The sequence below is a fragment of the Dryas octopetala genome, chromosome 2 (genome assembly GCF_963921425.1).
Source record: "Dryas octopetala chromosome 2, drDryOcto1.1, whole genome shotgun sequence".
Classification (NCBI taxonomy): domain Eukaryota; kingdom Viridiplantae; phylum Streptophyta; class Magnoliopsida; order Rosales; family Rosaceae; genus Dryas; species Dryas octopetala.
The window spans coordinates 24246451-24262408 of NC_141367.1; the positions used below are offsets into that span (position 1 = coordinate 24246451).

The window sequence follows — 15958 nt, forward strand, 5'->3', positions numbered from 1 at the left end:
TACAAAAAAAACACCTAAATAAGAAATTATCTAGCCATTTGATTATTATTATAATCATTTCATGTTTTATTGAAAAACTTATGTTCGTCCATTTACATGAGCACAATTAGCTTACTAATAATTGACTAAACGATTTTCGATTCTTTTGATTTTTTGCAAGGATGATCTTTGAATGTAAACCTAAAAAATAAATGGTTCATATCATGAGATTACATTGTATAGTGGCCTCAAAAAAATATTTAGTGTCGTATTAACTGATTAGCTCTAAAACACTCCTCATATATTTCCGTTTAAAAGGTAAAAGAACTTTACTTCAGTACTTTTATAGCATGCACGCCACAACAAACTATGATAGTGTCTTCGCCTTGACTTAGATATAGCAATGTACACTACACTCAATACGAAACAGATACATTATATAGCCTAAGTTTTTTCCTTTTGTTATTTTGAGCTATTTATTAATTAAAAAGATTTATTAGAAAATAATCTTCTAGTCCTCCAAGAAATATAACATGCATTTCAAAATCTAATTTTGGTGGGGTCGATCGGGATTTATTTGTTAGAGAAAAAAAAGGACCAATTGACTAAATGAGATTCTCTGCAAACATCAACAAAGAGGTTCAAATGTCATGTATCAATTATAATATCATTATCATCATCATCGTGCCATTGAATGTATATATATAGTATGAAAAATTCATGTTTATCTTAAGGTTTGCGTTTGCACAATATATCCATACGATAAAGACACCCACATGGGTGCATATCTTAATCTTGTGTGCATAAATTGTCTCGATCAGTATCATTTTTCTATTCAGTAACTATTGGACAGACTCAAAGGACGTCTACTTAATTTGTTTAGTCATGGGCTTTGATCTTTTTTGCTGTTTAAGTAATTAATTTGTTACATAGGTGTTTAACTATAATTAGATCAATTGGAAAAACCTTCCAAAACCGTCAACTTATGAATATCCGAAAAATGGGTTTTCTACTTGTGTTGATACGCTTAACTTTTAATCTGAGTTATGAATCACAATTTTAGAAATAAAAGAGTTCCCTTATGTAATTTAAAATTTAATAGTAAAAGCTTAAATTCTCATGTATTCCATCAGAATTTCTATCCTTTTCAACGAATTCATTGATAAGAGTTGAATTAATACTCATCCTAGTTAATTAACCTCCACCTATAGATATATAATAGAGCTAGGTTTCTTGCATATATATATATATATAGGAGGGATGTATATATAGACGACCAGTTCATATATATGCATCCGAAAATAATATATCAATATAGTAATTAGGTTATTGTCATATAGAAAGAACTATTCGATTGCTTCATATTTTATGAAAGCAATTCATTGATAGGGTGTATATTGAGTGCAAGAGATTTGAAAACAATGGAAACGCATGCAATTAGTAATTAGTGGATTACAACGTACTCAACTCAACTCAACTAATTATATTGCTCATCTTAAAATACGCATGCATGTGGATTGCATACGCAGAAAACAAATTTCTTCTATCGTGTGTTTGCTTTAATTTGGTTGCCATATAAGAATATAACTTTATATCAACTTTTTAAAATTTTCTCAATATATTTGACAATATGCACGCCATATATATTTATGGCTTTTAATTCACACTCATTGTCGAACTGAAATTCAGTCACGGAAAGCATATATTTAAACTATACGAAGGATTATATATAACAAAAAATTTGAGTAAAGCACACCCTTTATTAGTGGCACAAATGGGATGGCAATTGGAAATTTTAGTCCATACTGTCCAATTGCCATCAATTTTTGTTAAAATCGAGCCACTTCAGTTTTTATTGTCAAATCGTCACCTCATTCTATGCCACCAATGAGGGTGAACATTGCTCACATTTCTTGTAATGATACGAAGAACTATACTACCCAAATCTTTAACTATACTGAATTTGCTACCATAATTGTTAATTGTCTAGATGGACTGAGTACTCTAACTCTTTAACCAATTATAATTTTATATGCATATACATTGAATCTTAATAAAATTAGTTGGACTTGCAAAGCAGATATTGATGTCACAATTTTGATTAGGCCAGAAATTAATGGGCAGCCAGTAGAATGCATGCGTTGTTCATGTCAAAAATGTCAGGCACCATATATATCGCCATCACCTTGTCACATTCTAGCTTATTTTCTACTATATATATATATAACATCAACTCAAAATCGAATCAATATTTTTTATATACATCTTCCTTCTACAATAGACATTTATGGACCGCCGAAAATGATTGTTAACTACTAATGTCTAGATAGGTAAAAGTCAGAGTTGATGTTGATATGTATAATTAGAGAAGGACTTGTTGCAGGTATGCCCACCTGTTATCTCCTCCCCCCTTCTCTCTCTATCTTTCTCAATCTCTCTCATTCTTTTTATTTCACTCTCTTTCTCTTTTTTTTTTTTCTCTCTCTCGGAATAACAATTGTCCCATAACAGGGACATGTAAGTTATTATCTCTTTCTTTCTATCTCTCTCTAATTGGGATAACAATTGTCTCATAACAGGGACATGTAAGTTATTATCGTATAATTAACATCATCTTTTGAGTTATTTGTTCATCTATAATACTTCATTCACTTTAATTTAGAATCAACGTGTACAATATTGTCACTGTCAGTAAAATAATTTTATTTTTTTAAAATGTCTTATACAAGATGCCACTATCAAATTATATGCAAGAAAGAAAAAGAAAAATTATACGGGAAACTGCCACTAATTAACAGCCTTGATGGGATTTCTTTTTCTTCTTATAATTAAAAAAGTAAGTGTCAATTGCCCAATATGTACATTGATGTAAGACTCGTTAATTAGTTTTGCATTATTGTTTTCAAATCGCATAAACACATATATCATTCTAAAGGTAATAGTAGTTGTTCAATGTTATCTATTAATTAAAGAAAGAAGTGCATATGTAAGTTAATTGATTTCTCAATTTCTTTTTGAGACTGTATAACTTAATTAATTAGCGATAAAATGTCACATACATGATATATATATATGGCTTATTTCACGATTTACCACCCAAAACTGTTTTTCATTTCCAGATTACCACATGAAAGTTTTTGTCTTAAATTACCACCTATAACTTACACCTGTGTCTCATTTTACCTTGTTTTATCAACACTTCCGTCAAAAATGTTGACGTGACGTGCTGGATGTGTGCCACGCATCACATCTTTTCTTTTATTTTCAGATTTTTCTATTTTTCTATTAATTAAAAATAGTTCTGCATTCAGACTAGTACTAATTTACTACGGGGTCAAAATACTAACTTTTCTTCTGAGTGTTTCCGGAAAATTTGAGAAGGTCCCAATTTATTTTTAGAAAATTTAGCAAATTTTCCCTCTGTTAAATAAATTCTAGAATTTCCATAAAGTCTCGCACGAATTCTCAAAAATAAAAAAATATTTTGGAAATTTTCAAAAACTTGTTTTAGAGAATTATTTTGAGACTTTGCAGAAATTGTAAAATTTTTCTAGAATTTATTTTATTGAGGGAAATTTATTTTTCTCTAAGACCATAAGGTCTTTGGGTAACAAGTGTTCACGAGAAAGGTATTGTTAGTTTTTAGAATAACAGCGGTGCAGACGTCGTATTTTTTGGAGTTCGGAAGATTATCCTACGAATTTCCAAAGAGTTTAGAATATTTTAATTTTGTAGAAATAAATTTGGACTTCCCAAATTTGTTGGAAAAACTCAAAGGGAATATTGGTATTTTGACCGTATAGTAAATTAGTACTAGTCAAGACGAGTTCGTAAGAAATTTTCGTGTATTTTTTTGAGTCCAGAAATATTTTTAATTAATTTTTAAAGTTTATAAAAATAGAAAAATAGAAAAAATCCAAAAAAAAAAAAAAGTGACACGTCGCACATATCCAGCAAGCCACATCAGCATTTTTTACGAAAGTGTAAATGGAACAAGGTAAAATGGGACACGAATGTAAGTTATAAGTGTTAACCTGAGACAAAAAAAACTTTCATGTAATAATTTTCGAATGAAAAAACTGTTTTTGGTGATAAATTGTGAAATAATCCTATATATATGGAGACAAGTATAATTAAAGTTGAAAGTAAAAAAGTTACTACACAAGGAGGAGATCGTGGGTTGGAAATGAGAGTAAAAGTAAAAAAAAGAAAAATGTGGTATTGTACTAGGATCATATCATACTTAATTCTTAATTTATTGACTTAAAAAATTATGTTGAGGTATATTAGATATTCCATTTACATCCACTTACCAAGGTGATTCCTTAAATAATAATATAGATAAATATTATGACCGTTGGCTCAACCAAGAACCAAAAGCTGTGATTTTTGGAGATGAAATTTGGTGTGTGGCATAATCTTATGTATCATAATTAAATTAAGAAACATCTTACTGCACACAAAAATTTGTAATCAATTAATATATAGGGTGAAGAGGATGCTTTTTGACAAGAAGTAAAAGTGATTGCATTGTTAAAGCTACTATGTAATGTGATTCAATAATTTTAATTATTTAATTTGTAGAACCCTATTTAAGAATCTTATCTATAAAAAAAATTTTAAATTCATATATTATTTGATTATCATTATGATCATTTTAATATTATAAAATTAGGATTAAATACCAAATCCTAATAATTTTTTGGTATAGCATGAAGACCATTAATATTTCAATTGAATTACCAAATTTAAATGTAGTTTTTTAGATTAGGTTACAAACATGTTTACCCATTTGATTTGAGCTTTTTGTCCTTTAGCCCACATATGATGAGTGTTAGTTAAAATTTATAAAGTTTTGAAAAAATTGCCCTTGAGGCTTTTATTTTATCTTAAAAATTTGTTAATGTAGTCTCAACTTCACATTTAGTTGTGCTTATACGACACTCACAACTCCAAATTTAATTGTGATTGAACAACAGTCACATCTAAGTTGTGAGACAATTACAGTTAAATTGTGACTTAATAGAATTTTTTTATAAATAAATTATACTATAATATTGTATAAATAGAAGTCAAAACAATAAATTTACTCAAAATAATACACAGTATAGTGGTGTGAGTTGTCTCTTTCAATTTATCAAAATAGTCACAGTTAAGTTGTAACTGAATTGATTTATTTTATTTTAATAAAATATAGTATAAATTAATGTAATATTTTTTTTATTGTAGTGGCATGTAATGTAATATTTTTAAATTCAAATATTTTTTACTTTATTATTTTGTTTGACTTTTCAACTAGTACCTAATCTAAAATACTATTTAATTTTTCTACCTAAATAAAAAAGTTATTGAAATTTAGTAGTTAAAATCAATGGACCTTTTTAATATTTACCAAAAATTCTTTATTCGTCTATTTATTTGATTATATTTAGAGAATTAAATAATTTTGTATTTGATTAAATATTGTAACCCTGATACTTGAGTGATGATTTAACAAATAAACAATTACATATAATGTGTGTTTATTTATATCATATTACATTTCGGAAAATAATAAATGTACTTCAAAATTATCCTCTCACATTCCTTTGTTTACTTATACAAAAAGCTCCCAACATTTATATTAAATATTAGAGTCAATGATTAATAGGATTATGATAACATAGTATCATTCAATTAATGTGTGCCTACAGTATAATAAAATAGTGGCATCTCTCTTTGTCTGATGAGGTATTATTAATTACCAGTTGCAAAACATCGATATATTGCTGATAAAGACTGCAAATCCAAGATGGAAGATGGTTTTGAGGCTTTCATCAGAAAAATAATACTTGCTGTACAATTTTATGTGTACACATTACATTTTATTACTATTAATTTTATGTTTAAAATTATTAATATATAAATATGATAACAGATTAACAGGGACGAGATCAACAATATCCACATATATTATGAAAATAACATTAGAATAATATATTAAGCATGCATATACATTCAACGAGTGTCTAAATCAAAAAAGAAGATACATTAATTACTTGAAGGAAGAGTCTGACTGAGACATTGATATATTGCTGATAAAGACTGCAAATTCAAGATGGAAGATGGTTTTGAGGCTTTCATCAGAAAAATAATACTTGCTGTACAACTTTATGTGTACACATCACATTTTATTACTATTAATTTTATGTTTAAAATTATTAATATATAAATATGATAACAGGGATGAGATCAAGAATATCCACATATATTATGAAAATAACATTAAAATAATAAATTAAGCATATACATTCAACGAGTGTCTAAATCAAAAACAGAAGATACATTAATAACTTGAAGGAAGAGTCTGACTGAGACATTGATGTAATTGCTTGTGGGACCTATCACCTACTGACGACTGGATTGGTATGCAAATTAACAATGGAGTCAACAACCAATTATTATTTCCCAAGGTATATATAGGTACATAAGTAGGTGCTCTTCAGTCTTCACTGACAATTTATATATATTTATATATGTTAATGACGATTTGATCTAGTATATAGATACCATTCGGTGTGATATGAGTTTATAAAAAAGATAATTAGGTTTAGATTTTTTTTTTTTAAATAATTTTTAGATGAAGAAGAGAATGTTTTAAAATTTATAAAAATTTTTTGTTAATTCATAATAAAGTTATTCTCCGATTTGAAGAGTATTTCTTCCGATTTGAAAAGTATTTTTCCCTATTTGAAGGGTATTTCCCCTCCTAAAGTGTAGAGTGAGCTTTATAGAGATTGCATGTTAGGTTTTAACTTTGAGATTTTGGCAGAGCCCAAAATTTTAGAATTAAAACTTAACATAAAACTGTTAAAGAAGAAAAATAAAAGAAGTACTTAATTAAAAATCCTAAATCACTATCGGTCTTATTTTAAAAAAGATTTATAAAATGAACTGAACTCTAAGCCTCCCTTAAAACAATTGATTAATAAAACAAAACCAATTATATATATAATTAATTACTAATTTACAACATTATATTTTGTAGCAAATTTGTTTTGTATATATAGTCAGCATATTATATTGTAAAACTATAAATTTAATGATTTTGTTTGAATATAAAATACATATTAACAGTCTACAACTATAACAATATTGTAAATTGTCAAATATCCATATGAAAAGAGCAAATTGTCTTATGTAACGTTGTAACACAACTTTAAACCAAAAATCTAAGATATAATATCTACATATATACAAACTACGCACTTTTTTATTTTTGTTTTGTTTAAATTAATAATGTTAGAGATATCAAATTTATATCCCAAATTTAAATCTCAAATACACATGTCAGTGTTTTTTTTGTTATAAAATTAATAATTATTTTTGTGGGCCATATATGAATTAATAAAGTACTAACACATCATTTGGGATACAAATATGAGATCTCTAGCACTGCTCTAAATAATATATCTTAGTTAACTCCTTGGGTGAGAATGTGGAGGGTTGTCTCACATTGAAAAATTATAACCTTGCATAGTAGCTTATAAAGGTGTTAGATTACTCCTTTTATTGTCAATTGATAATTTGAGATAGATACTTAAATTTCTTAATAGTATCAGAACATATTGACCCACATATATTACATTGGATTCCTAGATTTCTTCACCTTAATTGTAATGGCTTATATATGCTCACATCAAGTTATACAACCTAATTCCATAAAATAATAAAAAAAGTAATGTAAAAAAATGTACAATAAATAAATGTGGTCGATCCTTCATGTTAAGAACCTAAGATTACTCCCGTTTGAAGGGGGATAACAACTTCCCTTCATGTTAATGTTACTCACCAAGAAAAAGTTAGTACTTCATTCACAAATCAAAAGATTAATTCTTAATCAAATTAACTATGACTTGTCTATCAAGTATGTAAGAAGGTAAGCCATCTTTGTGGCCCTTATAACATAATCCTTAATATAGTACTAGGAAAAATTGCAATATCTTAAACAAATATATAATATATGATAAAAGAATTAATCAAATGATCCAAATCAAATCGACTAAATCATAAGATCCAATTAATTCCAATCAACTTTAAATTGATTTTTTTCACCAAAAAAATGTTTTGAATTTGAATTTTTAAATTATATTAGATTGGTTATCCAACTAATTCGAAATTCCAATATAATTGGAATAAAGTGTTAAGAACCAACTAAAGCCGCCAAATCAGCCAGGCCAATTATAACTTTTTAAAAATTTAATTATGTCATATGTCGTACGTATATATTAATTCTTATTCGATGAGATTTTGGCCCCGTTTGGGATTGCGGTGGAAGACTCAAAAGCTGCTGTGGATGACAATTCTCAATCACCTACAGCAGTTTTGGTGTTTGGTAAAAAAATTAAAAACTGTTTTTTCCCACAATTCTCAACTTCCCACAACAAAAACAGAAAGCAAGTTTCTTGGTGCTTTTGAAAACTGCAGTGAATCACAGCAACAATGAATATTTTATTTTACCCATAATATCCTCATTGATTTCTATATTTTTAATTTGTTTATTTTAAATTACAAAATATGTCCATTGTTAGTTATATTTTATATTGTGATAATTAATTATGATATTTTATTTGCATGATTAAAATTATAATATACCTAAAAAAATAATAGACATAGTTATTTAATAATATTGTTCTTAGAAAAATTAATGCTAATAAAAATTTGTAGCCAAAAATTTAAAAAACAAGTAAAACACATTTTATTTTTACCAAACAAATAAGTGAAAGACACTTTTAGCATCATGTCTATTTTAGTAATTATACACAGTCACAACACTTTTACATTAACATTTACCAAACACTTTGATACTGTTTTTTGCACTCACAGCACTTTTGAAAACATACTTTACCAAACACTCAGCTGCTTTATTTTACAGCTAACTTTACTTCACAGCTGTTTTATCTCACAGCTGTTTTTTCACACAGCAATACCAAATTAGCCCAAATTATCATACCCAACCTGAAAAAAAAAGAGATTTGATATCATAGTAAAACGATTTACAACTAATTACGTCATTATCTATAGTAACTAATTGCAACCCTAGCTCAAACGATAAGATTTTCTCTTTTAGTTATGGTGTACGTTGTTGCAGTTAACCTTATTTTTTATCTCTCACTCATATATAATATATATTCAACATTCCCCATCTCTTCAGACTCTTCTAACTTAATACAAAATCAGTTAATTCACCTCTTCAGCGCATCTCAAAGCCACCTCCATCATCATCTTTTTGGTTAACCCACCTTAACTCCACCTCATCATCTTTTGGATGAAATTAATATCATCGAAATATGTCATTTCTGAACCCATTAACAAGCCTAACATTATCTGCAGCTGGTTGTGTGTATAACTGTAAATCCCACCATGAGTTCCATGCTAATGGTGCGTCGTGTGAGTGACTAAGGTTAACATTCTTAGTAGATAAACTATGAATAACAATAAATGGGCAATGCTAAATTGATAGATAGCCCAACAACAATATATATGTTGGGAGATTGTGAATTTCGACCACAGTCAAACAAAAATTAATATAATTAATAATTTAGATTTACAATCTAAAAATATAGATATTTTAGGTTATCAAATTATCTGTAATTAAGAGGACATTTTTTATCTTTATCATCTATTTTTTTCACTTATTTTTACTTGACTTTTAATCTTAAGTATACATTTATTATCTAAAAACAAAAAATAATTAAAGAGTAAAAGATGAAATAGATTCAATTCATAGCAATTTTTTAATGTAAATGAAGTTATATAAATATTAGATTTATATTATAGTGTTAAATTTGAAATGACTAAAAATAAGACAAATAGATCGAGAATCCCAAGTTTATTTAATACTTCGACAATATTCCATCTACCAAGTGATGAGCAAGACTCGATGCATGAACCATGAGATGCCTTGAAGCCAAGTCGAAAAGCCACTACCAAGAATTAGATGTCATGACCAATTATGATGGTTAACCACATATATGGACCAACAATAAGTATTGTCTTTATCAAGATTAGGATAATAGCAAGTGTTAGACATATACAGGAGGAGAAGCTGGTACATATATTGGGATAAGACTAGTCACCCAACAAAACAAATTAAGCAAACGTGGAATGTCATGGCATGCTCATGCATGCTCCTCTCGAACTGAGAGTAGAAAGCCCAACCCAATCCAAGTAAGCTAGCCTCGACCTCAGATCCATGTCAACACACTTGTATATATGCAATACAAAGGCATTGCTAAAGCGCTTAAGCGCGTATAATTTGTAATAAAATAAAAAATAAAAACTAAAAGGAGAAGAATAAATAGGAATTATTAAAACAAAATTGAAAGAGTATTAACTGTATTATGAACAGGTGGAACAGATGGGTTTGACGGTGAGAGTCTAGAAAGGGCGTACTTGCAAATGAAGCATATATAGGATATGCATGTGACAGGGCAGCTTTTATGTTCAACTGTTCAGCTTCATCCAAACGGTCAACTTTTAAAATATTAAATTAATCTATAAGTGAAATAAATGGCACACATTTACATTTACATTGACATATAATATAATATAAAATAATGTGGTGTTTTATTTATTAATATGTGTGCTAATACATCAGTTTATGAATAAATATCACATTTTATGAGTGATTTACAATTTTGATAATCCTAGCATTATTAAAAAAAGGGTACGATACGATACATGTCCGGGGATACCGACAGCTGGCCCTCTCTCTCCTTTTCTCACTCTCTTTCTTTCTTACTCTCCTTTTTTTTTTCTCTCCTGTGACATCACTGTGACATCAACCTGTCCTTATCAGATAGAGAGGCAAATTATTTTCTAAAAGAAAATATAATTAGCGAATAGAGATGCACCACACGGTCCACAGTACTCCACACTCCACACATTGTTTTATGGGTAATTATCAAATCTTGTAAGCAATTACTAAAATTGATAACTGTAGTGGCATTATTGGTGAAAAATGGTAAAAGATGAGTACTAAAAGAAGATGGCATTGGGAATAGAGAGATTAGAGATGAATGAAATAAAAAGAAGATTGAAAAGAGAGAAAAAGAAAAGTCAAGCGCCAAGAGTGAACAATTTAGTCAACGTTGTTTGTATGACAGAAATTTGCTAGTTGTACTTCACCCAATAAATAAAAAAAATAAAAAATAAAGTCTATGATTCCTGAATCCCCAAGTAGCCCTTCCTTTCTTCAATCCCAACCGTCTACGTAGATTCTCTCTCTCTCTCACTCTCTCTCTCTCACTCTCATGCCCATAAATACCCCAAACTCCACACAATGGTTTCAAAGTGCTGGGACACCATTCAATTCAATTCATCTCCATCGATCTCTTTTTCTTCTCCACGCCCATCTCTTGCATTATTACTAATTGTAGCAAACTGTCCAAGAAAACCAACATGGTGGTGGCCTCTCCAAGCCCAATTCGCAACCAGAAGGCCCAGCCCAACATGGAGCTCCCTGTCATCGACCTCGCGGCCGAGAGGTCCCAAGTGGCGAGGCTCATTGTCAAAGCCTGCGAAGAGTACGGCTTCTTCAAGGTTATCAACCACCGCGTCCCGGAGGACATTGTATCCCAAATGGAGCACCAGAGCCTTGCCTTCTTCGCCAAACCCGTGCCCGAGAAGCAACGGGCCGGACCCGCCAACCCGTTTGGCTATGGCTCCAAGAACATAGGCTTCAATGGTGACATGGGAGAGGTTGAGTACCTTCTCCTCACCACCAACCCAACCTCCATTGCTCAAAGGTCCAAATCCATCTCAAATGAACCTACCAAATTCAGGTACGTACGTAACTCCTTATAATAACATGTTTATTTTTGCATTATTCTTTTGCAATAACAATAAATTACAACACAAATTAAACCCCACGACTACAACCAAAACTTAAAAGTTACAACACGAAACTACGATTACAACCAAAACCAGAGACATGCATTTTTCTTATCTATGCATGCTTGAGTTTTATCAATTAGTACCCTTTTCTGTTTTGTAGTGTTTTATGGGTGTGGGTACTTTTAGTTTAGGTGGTACATGACTCGTAAAATTTAGGTCTAGAATGTATTAAATGAACGACAGTCGGGGGAAGGGGTAACAATTTTAGGACTAGGGCTTGCTAGTGACAAACTCTTCATTTCTAAACTAGCCATTCACTCGCTTTATTCATGTTCGCCTTGTTTTTTTCCTCATTCCTTTAAATTTACTTCACTTTTTCTCTGCTTATATTTTCTGTGTTCGTAATATGTTTATTGTTAAAACTACATCGTTTTAAATGTTCATTTAATTATCTTTCTATTGTGATTCTTACACATTAAACTTTAGAACCAAGTTATACCCATGTTAAGACAGTCATTTTCTGAGTTAATGACTCGTTGATTAATTGGAGATTATAAGGAAATAAAGGATAGTGGTATTACCGTTCTATAAATTGGATTATCATAATGACAATACCGTTCTTCTTAGAGACACTTTTTGCAGTTTTAAATTTTTAATGAGTACTTATCTTATTTAATAATTGAACTTCATACAATTAATCAATTAATCAATGAACTATTAATATTAATAATATACAAAAATGCAAATAAGTATTGAATAATGTTATCAATCTCAAATTTATATTTTAAATTTGTATCTCAAATAATTTGACTTCCAAAATGAGGTATAAATAGATTACCTATCATACGGTCCATTAATTTCACGTGACTTGATAAAATCTTGAAAACACTCCCAAGTCACATGGGATGGGACTACAAGAGATAGTTCTCTCCTAGATGGTGGGATAAGCTGTCAAAGCCAAACTCAAACTCTTTCAGTCAGTCTCTCTTTCTCTATCAAAAATGAAATGATCTCTCTCTTTCTCTATCAAAAATGAAATGAAAGAGAAGAAAAATTTAGGAACATGTTTAATGTTTTCCACCAAGCCCTATGGTGAGTGAGTGAGTGAGAGGGTAGCTGCATGTAATTTCCATTATATATTGAATTAGGAAATCATAGAGAGTGAGTGAGTGATGTGGTTGTACTGTACAATATTGTAGTACTCACTATCATATTGGGTATCAGAATGACAAGTCAGAAGCACTGGCACATCAACAGCGTCTAATCATATCAAATAAAAAAGACTAATAATTTTGATGGGAACAAGAAAAACAGCTTCTAGTGACTTGTTTTACCCAAAAATATGAATTAAAAGAAAAATGAAAATAAAAAAGGAAAGCACGGCAACTGAGCAAAGGGTCAGGGTCAGAGTCAGAGTGAGTGTAAGTGAACCCAACTTCTGCTTTTTTCTTCTACTTTTCTGCTTATGGGAGAAGTTCTTGTGGTGAATGAGTGCTTTTGTCTGACTGCATGTCTGTATGACTGTGCTGTTTGGGTACTGTGGGACAGCTCTGCTGTGAGTGGATACATCGAAGCAGTTAGGGATTTGGCATGTGAGCTTTTGGATCTGATTGCTGAGGGGCTGTGGGTCCCAGATACATCAGTCTTCAGCAGGCTTATCAGGGACGTTGAGACTGACTCAATCTTCAGGCTCAATCACTACCCACATATCAATTGCTGGGATAAGGACACGTCATCACCAACCTACAATAGCAGCAGCAACATTAGCAAGGTTGGGTTCGGGGAGCATTCTGACCCCCAGATCTTGACCCTCCTCAGATCCAACGACGTGGGTGGCCTCCAAATCTCTCCCCAGGAAGGCGTGTGGGTCCCTGTTCCTTCTGACCCCACTGCCTTTTGGGTTAATGTGGGTGACGTGCTACAGGTTGGTCCTCTCTCTTTCTCTCTCTCTCTCCATATATATTCATGTCATGGTAATCATAACAATCTTAAAAAAGATGACACACTTTGAATTGATTGAATGAAACTGACTGGGGAAAATGGGAATTGGGTAATCACTACTGCACGTAGGCAGCTTTTGTAGTAATGGTAAGTGGGGGCCCAACGTATCACTCTCCAACCAATCACAGTCTTTTTTCGGGTTTTAGGGGCTGGCCCATTGGGCAATTGATGAGACTAGCCATGTACGTTTTGAAAGCCGATGGGGAACTGAAAAGTTCCATGTTTGGTTGGGGAGTATGTATGCCATTTATGATTGTGCTTGGACAACGTACCTCACAAAAGAATGGGATTTTTTCTCTATAGGCTTCTTCTTCATGGTAAAGAATATCATAACACCTAGTTAGTCCCCTTTATGTTCCTTTGGTTGCTCTTGTTGAGGATACTTCTTCCACAAGAAGAAACCTTTACCTTAAAATCTTGGTCACAAGAGACAAAGAGGAAAAATGTTTGTTTTTATCACCCTTTAAATGATATTTACAATTTTATCAGCCAAAAGAATAAGTTTGAATTGAAAAATATAAACTAAGGTTGCATTGACAACTCTCCCATGTGCAGACGTCGTTATATTTGGTAGCGCCCTACGAAGGGAATTGGACATAAGAAAGGTGTTCGTTTAAGTAATTATTTGACAAGAATTGTGTAGTCGCGTTTAAAGCTAAAAATAAAATTAGGGTTTCAGTTTAATGAGATATATTTGTATATCAAGGAGTGCGCTAAGTAAGAAGACTAGTTTTTTTTTTAGAAACAAAATTTGCGACTTCCTTAATTCGCCAACTCATAAGAAAGGTGCTCCTTTGAGTGGTCATATCTTAAGATAAAAGATATACCTTTTTGGTCCAAACAGAATGAAAACAACCACTCAATGGAGATCGACTTTATGTTTTTTATTTCTCTGATAGATATATACAATTGAGATCTTAAAAAGTCGGTCAAAAGTTTGGTGCTTTACTACTGCTATATTTATTATATGTACCACATCTTAATTAAATATGTTGATGACATCTCTAATAAAGATAAAATTCACTTGTATGGTCCTATTTCATGTCAAATAGTGATCGATTTACAAATATAATTGGTCTAAAAAATGTGGTGATACACACTATATATACTACCATTGCTCGATCCTAATGCTATTTGGTTGTAATGGATTAATTTGCTGATTGAAGGCGATGACAAATGGAAGATTTGTGAGCGTGAGACACAGAGCCTTGACCAACTCATCCAAGTCAAGAATGTCAATGGCGTACTTCGCAGCTCCGCCGCTAAATGCATGCCTGAATGCTCTGCCGGAGATGGTAACACTCGACAGGCCTCGTCTCTACAAACCCTTCACTTGGGCTGAGTACAAGAAAACCACTCACTCTCTACGCCTTGGGGACACTCGACTTAACCTCTTCAGAGTTTCTACAAATTATGAAACAATGAACTGAATGTGGCAGTGAAAAGTAATAGAAAATAGGAAAAAAAAAACAGTGAAAAATTGTCGTGTGAACTGTGAAGTGGAGTAGCTTCTAAATATCAGCTTTTTATTTTTATTTTTGTATTTTTCGGCTTGCAGTTTTTCCCAAAGTTTTTCTTACGCATATTACAAGTCATGGACTTGTACTTAGGAGTTTGGAATGGGAAAATGTTGTACTTAAGTCATCAATGAAAAGAAATGAAAATAATTCTCCAATCCATGAGTCCTTTCTTCTTTTTGACGATTTAAGGGAAATGAGAAGATAAAAATAAAATTCTAACCGTGGATGAGAAGGGATAATTGTTTTAATTACTACTTAAGCTATTGAATTGAGATAAGTAGAAATACTGTAGAAAGATAATGAAGATTTTAGGTTGTGAAAGTTATCTTGCCAAGTCCAACCAATTTTATCGTACAAAAATTGAGTAATTGACCTTTTAAATTTTTGTGTCAGTGTCCAGCGCATGGCATATAGTAAGCTTTGGTAGGTTTACCTACCATTAGCAATACTACTTAGATATCTTTTTCTCTCCCGCCTTATTTCATGGGCCGGACTGCGCCATAACAATCTTCAAAGTTCAACTGGTTAAATGCGCATTGAAATCCTGTTTTTCTGTGAGTGCCCTTAACATGGTTACACTG

General features: G+C 31.1%; 1 protein-coding gene across 1 annotated transcript; it reads left to right on the forward strand.

Moving 5' to 3' along the window:
- The first annotated feature begins 11360 nt into the window (after positions 1-11360).
- On the forward strand, positions 11361-15287 carry LOC147294485 (gibberellin 2-beta-dioxygenase 2-like). Its single transcript, XM_086233492.1, has 3 exons — positions 11361-11804; positions 13405-13780; positions 15024-15287. The coding sequence occupies exons 1-3, from the start codon at positions 11422-11424 to the stop codon at positions 15285-15287; spliced, it is 1023 nt and encodes a 340-aa protein (XP_086089618.1). The 5' UTR covers positions 11361-11421.
- The last annotated feature ends 671 nt before the right edge of the window (positions 15288-15958 follow it).

Bases quoted from the DNA above. Each gene is read 5' to 3' on its own strand.
- LOC147294485 (XM_086233492.1), top strand. From the start codon at position 11,422: ATGGTGGTGGCCTCTCCAAGCCCAATTCGCAACCAGAAGGCCCAGCCC. The intron at 11,805-13,404 runs GTACGTACGTAA...ACTGTGGGACAG, and splicing joins AATGAACCTACCAAATTCAG to CTCTGCTGTGAGTGGATACA. The intron at 13,781-15,023 runs GTTGGTCCTCTC...TGCTGATTGAAG, and splicing joins ATGTGGGTGACGTGCTACAG to GCGATGACAAATGGAAGATT.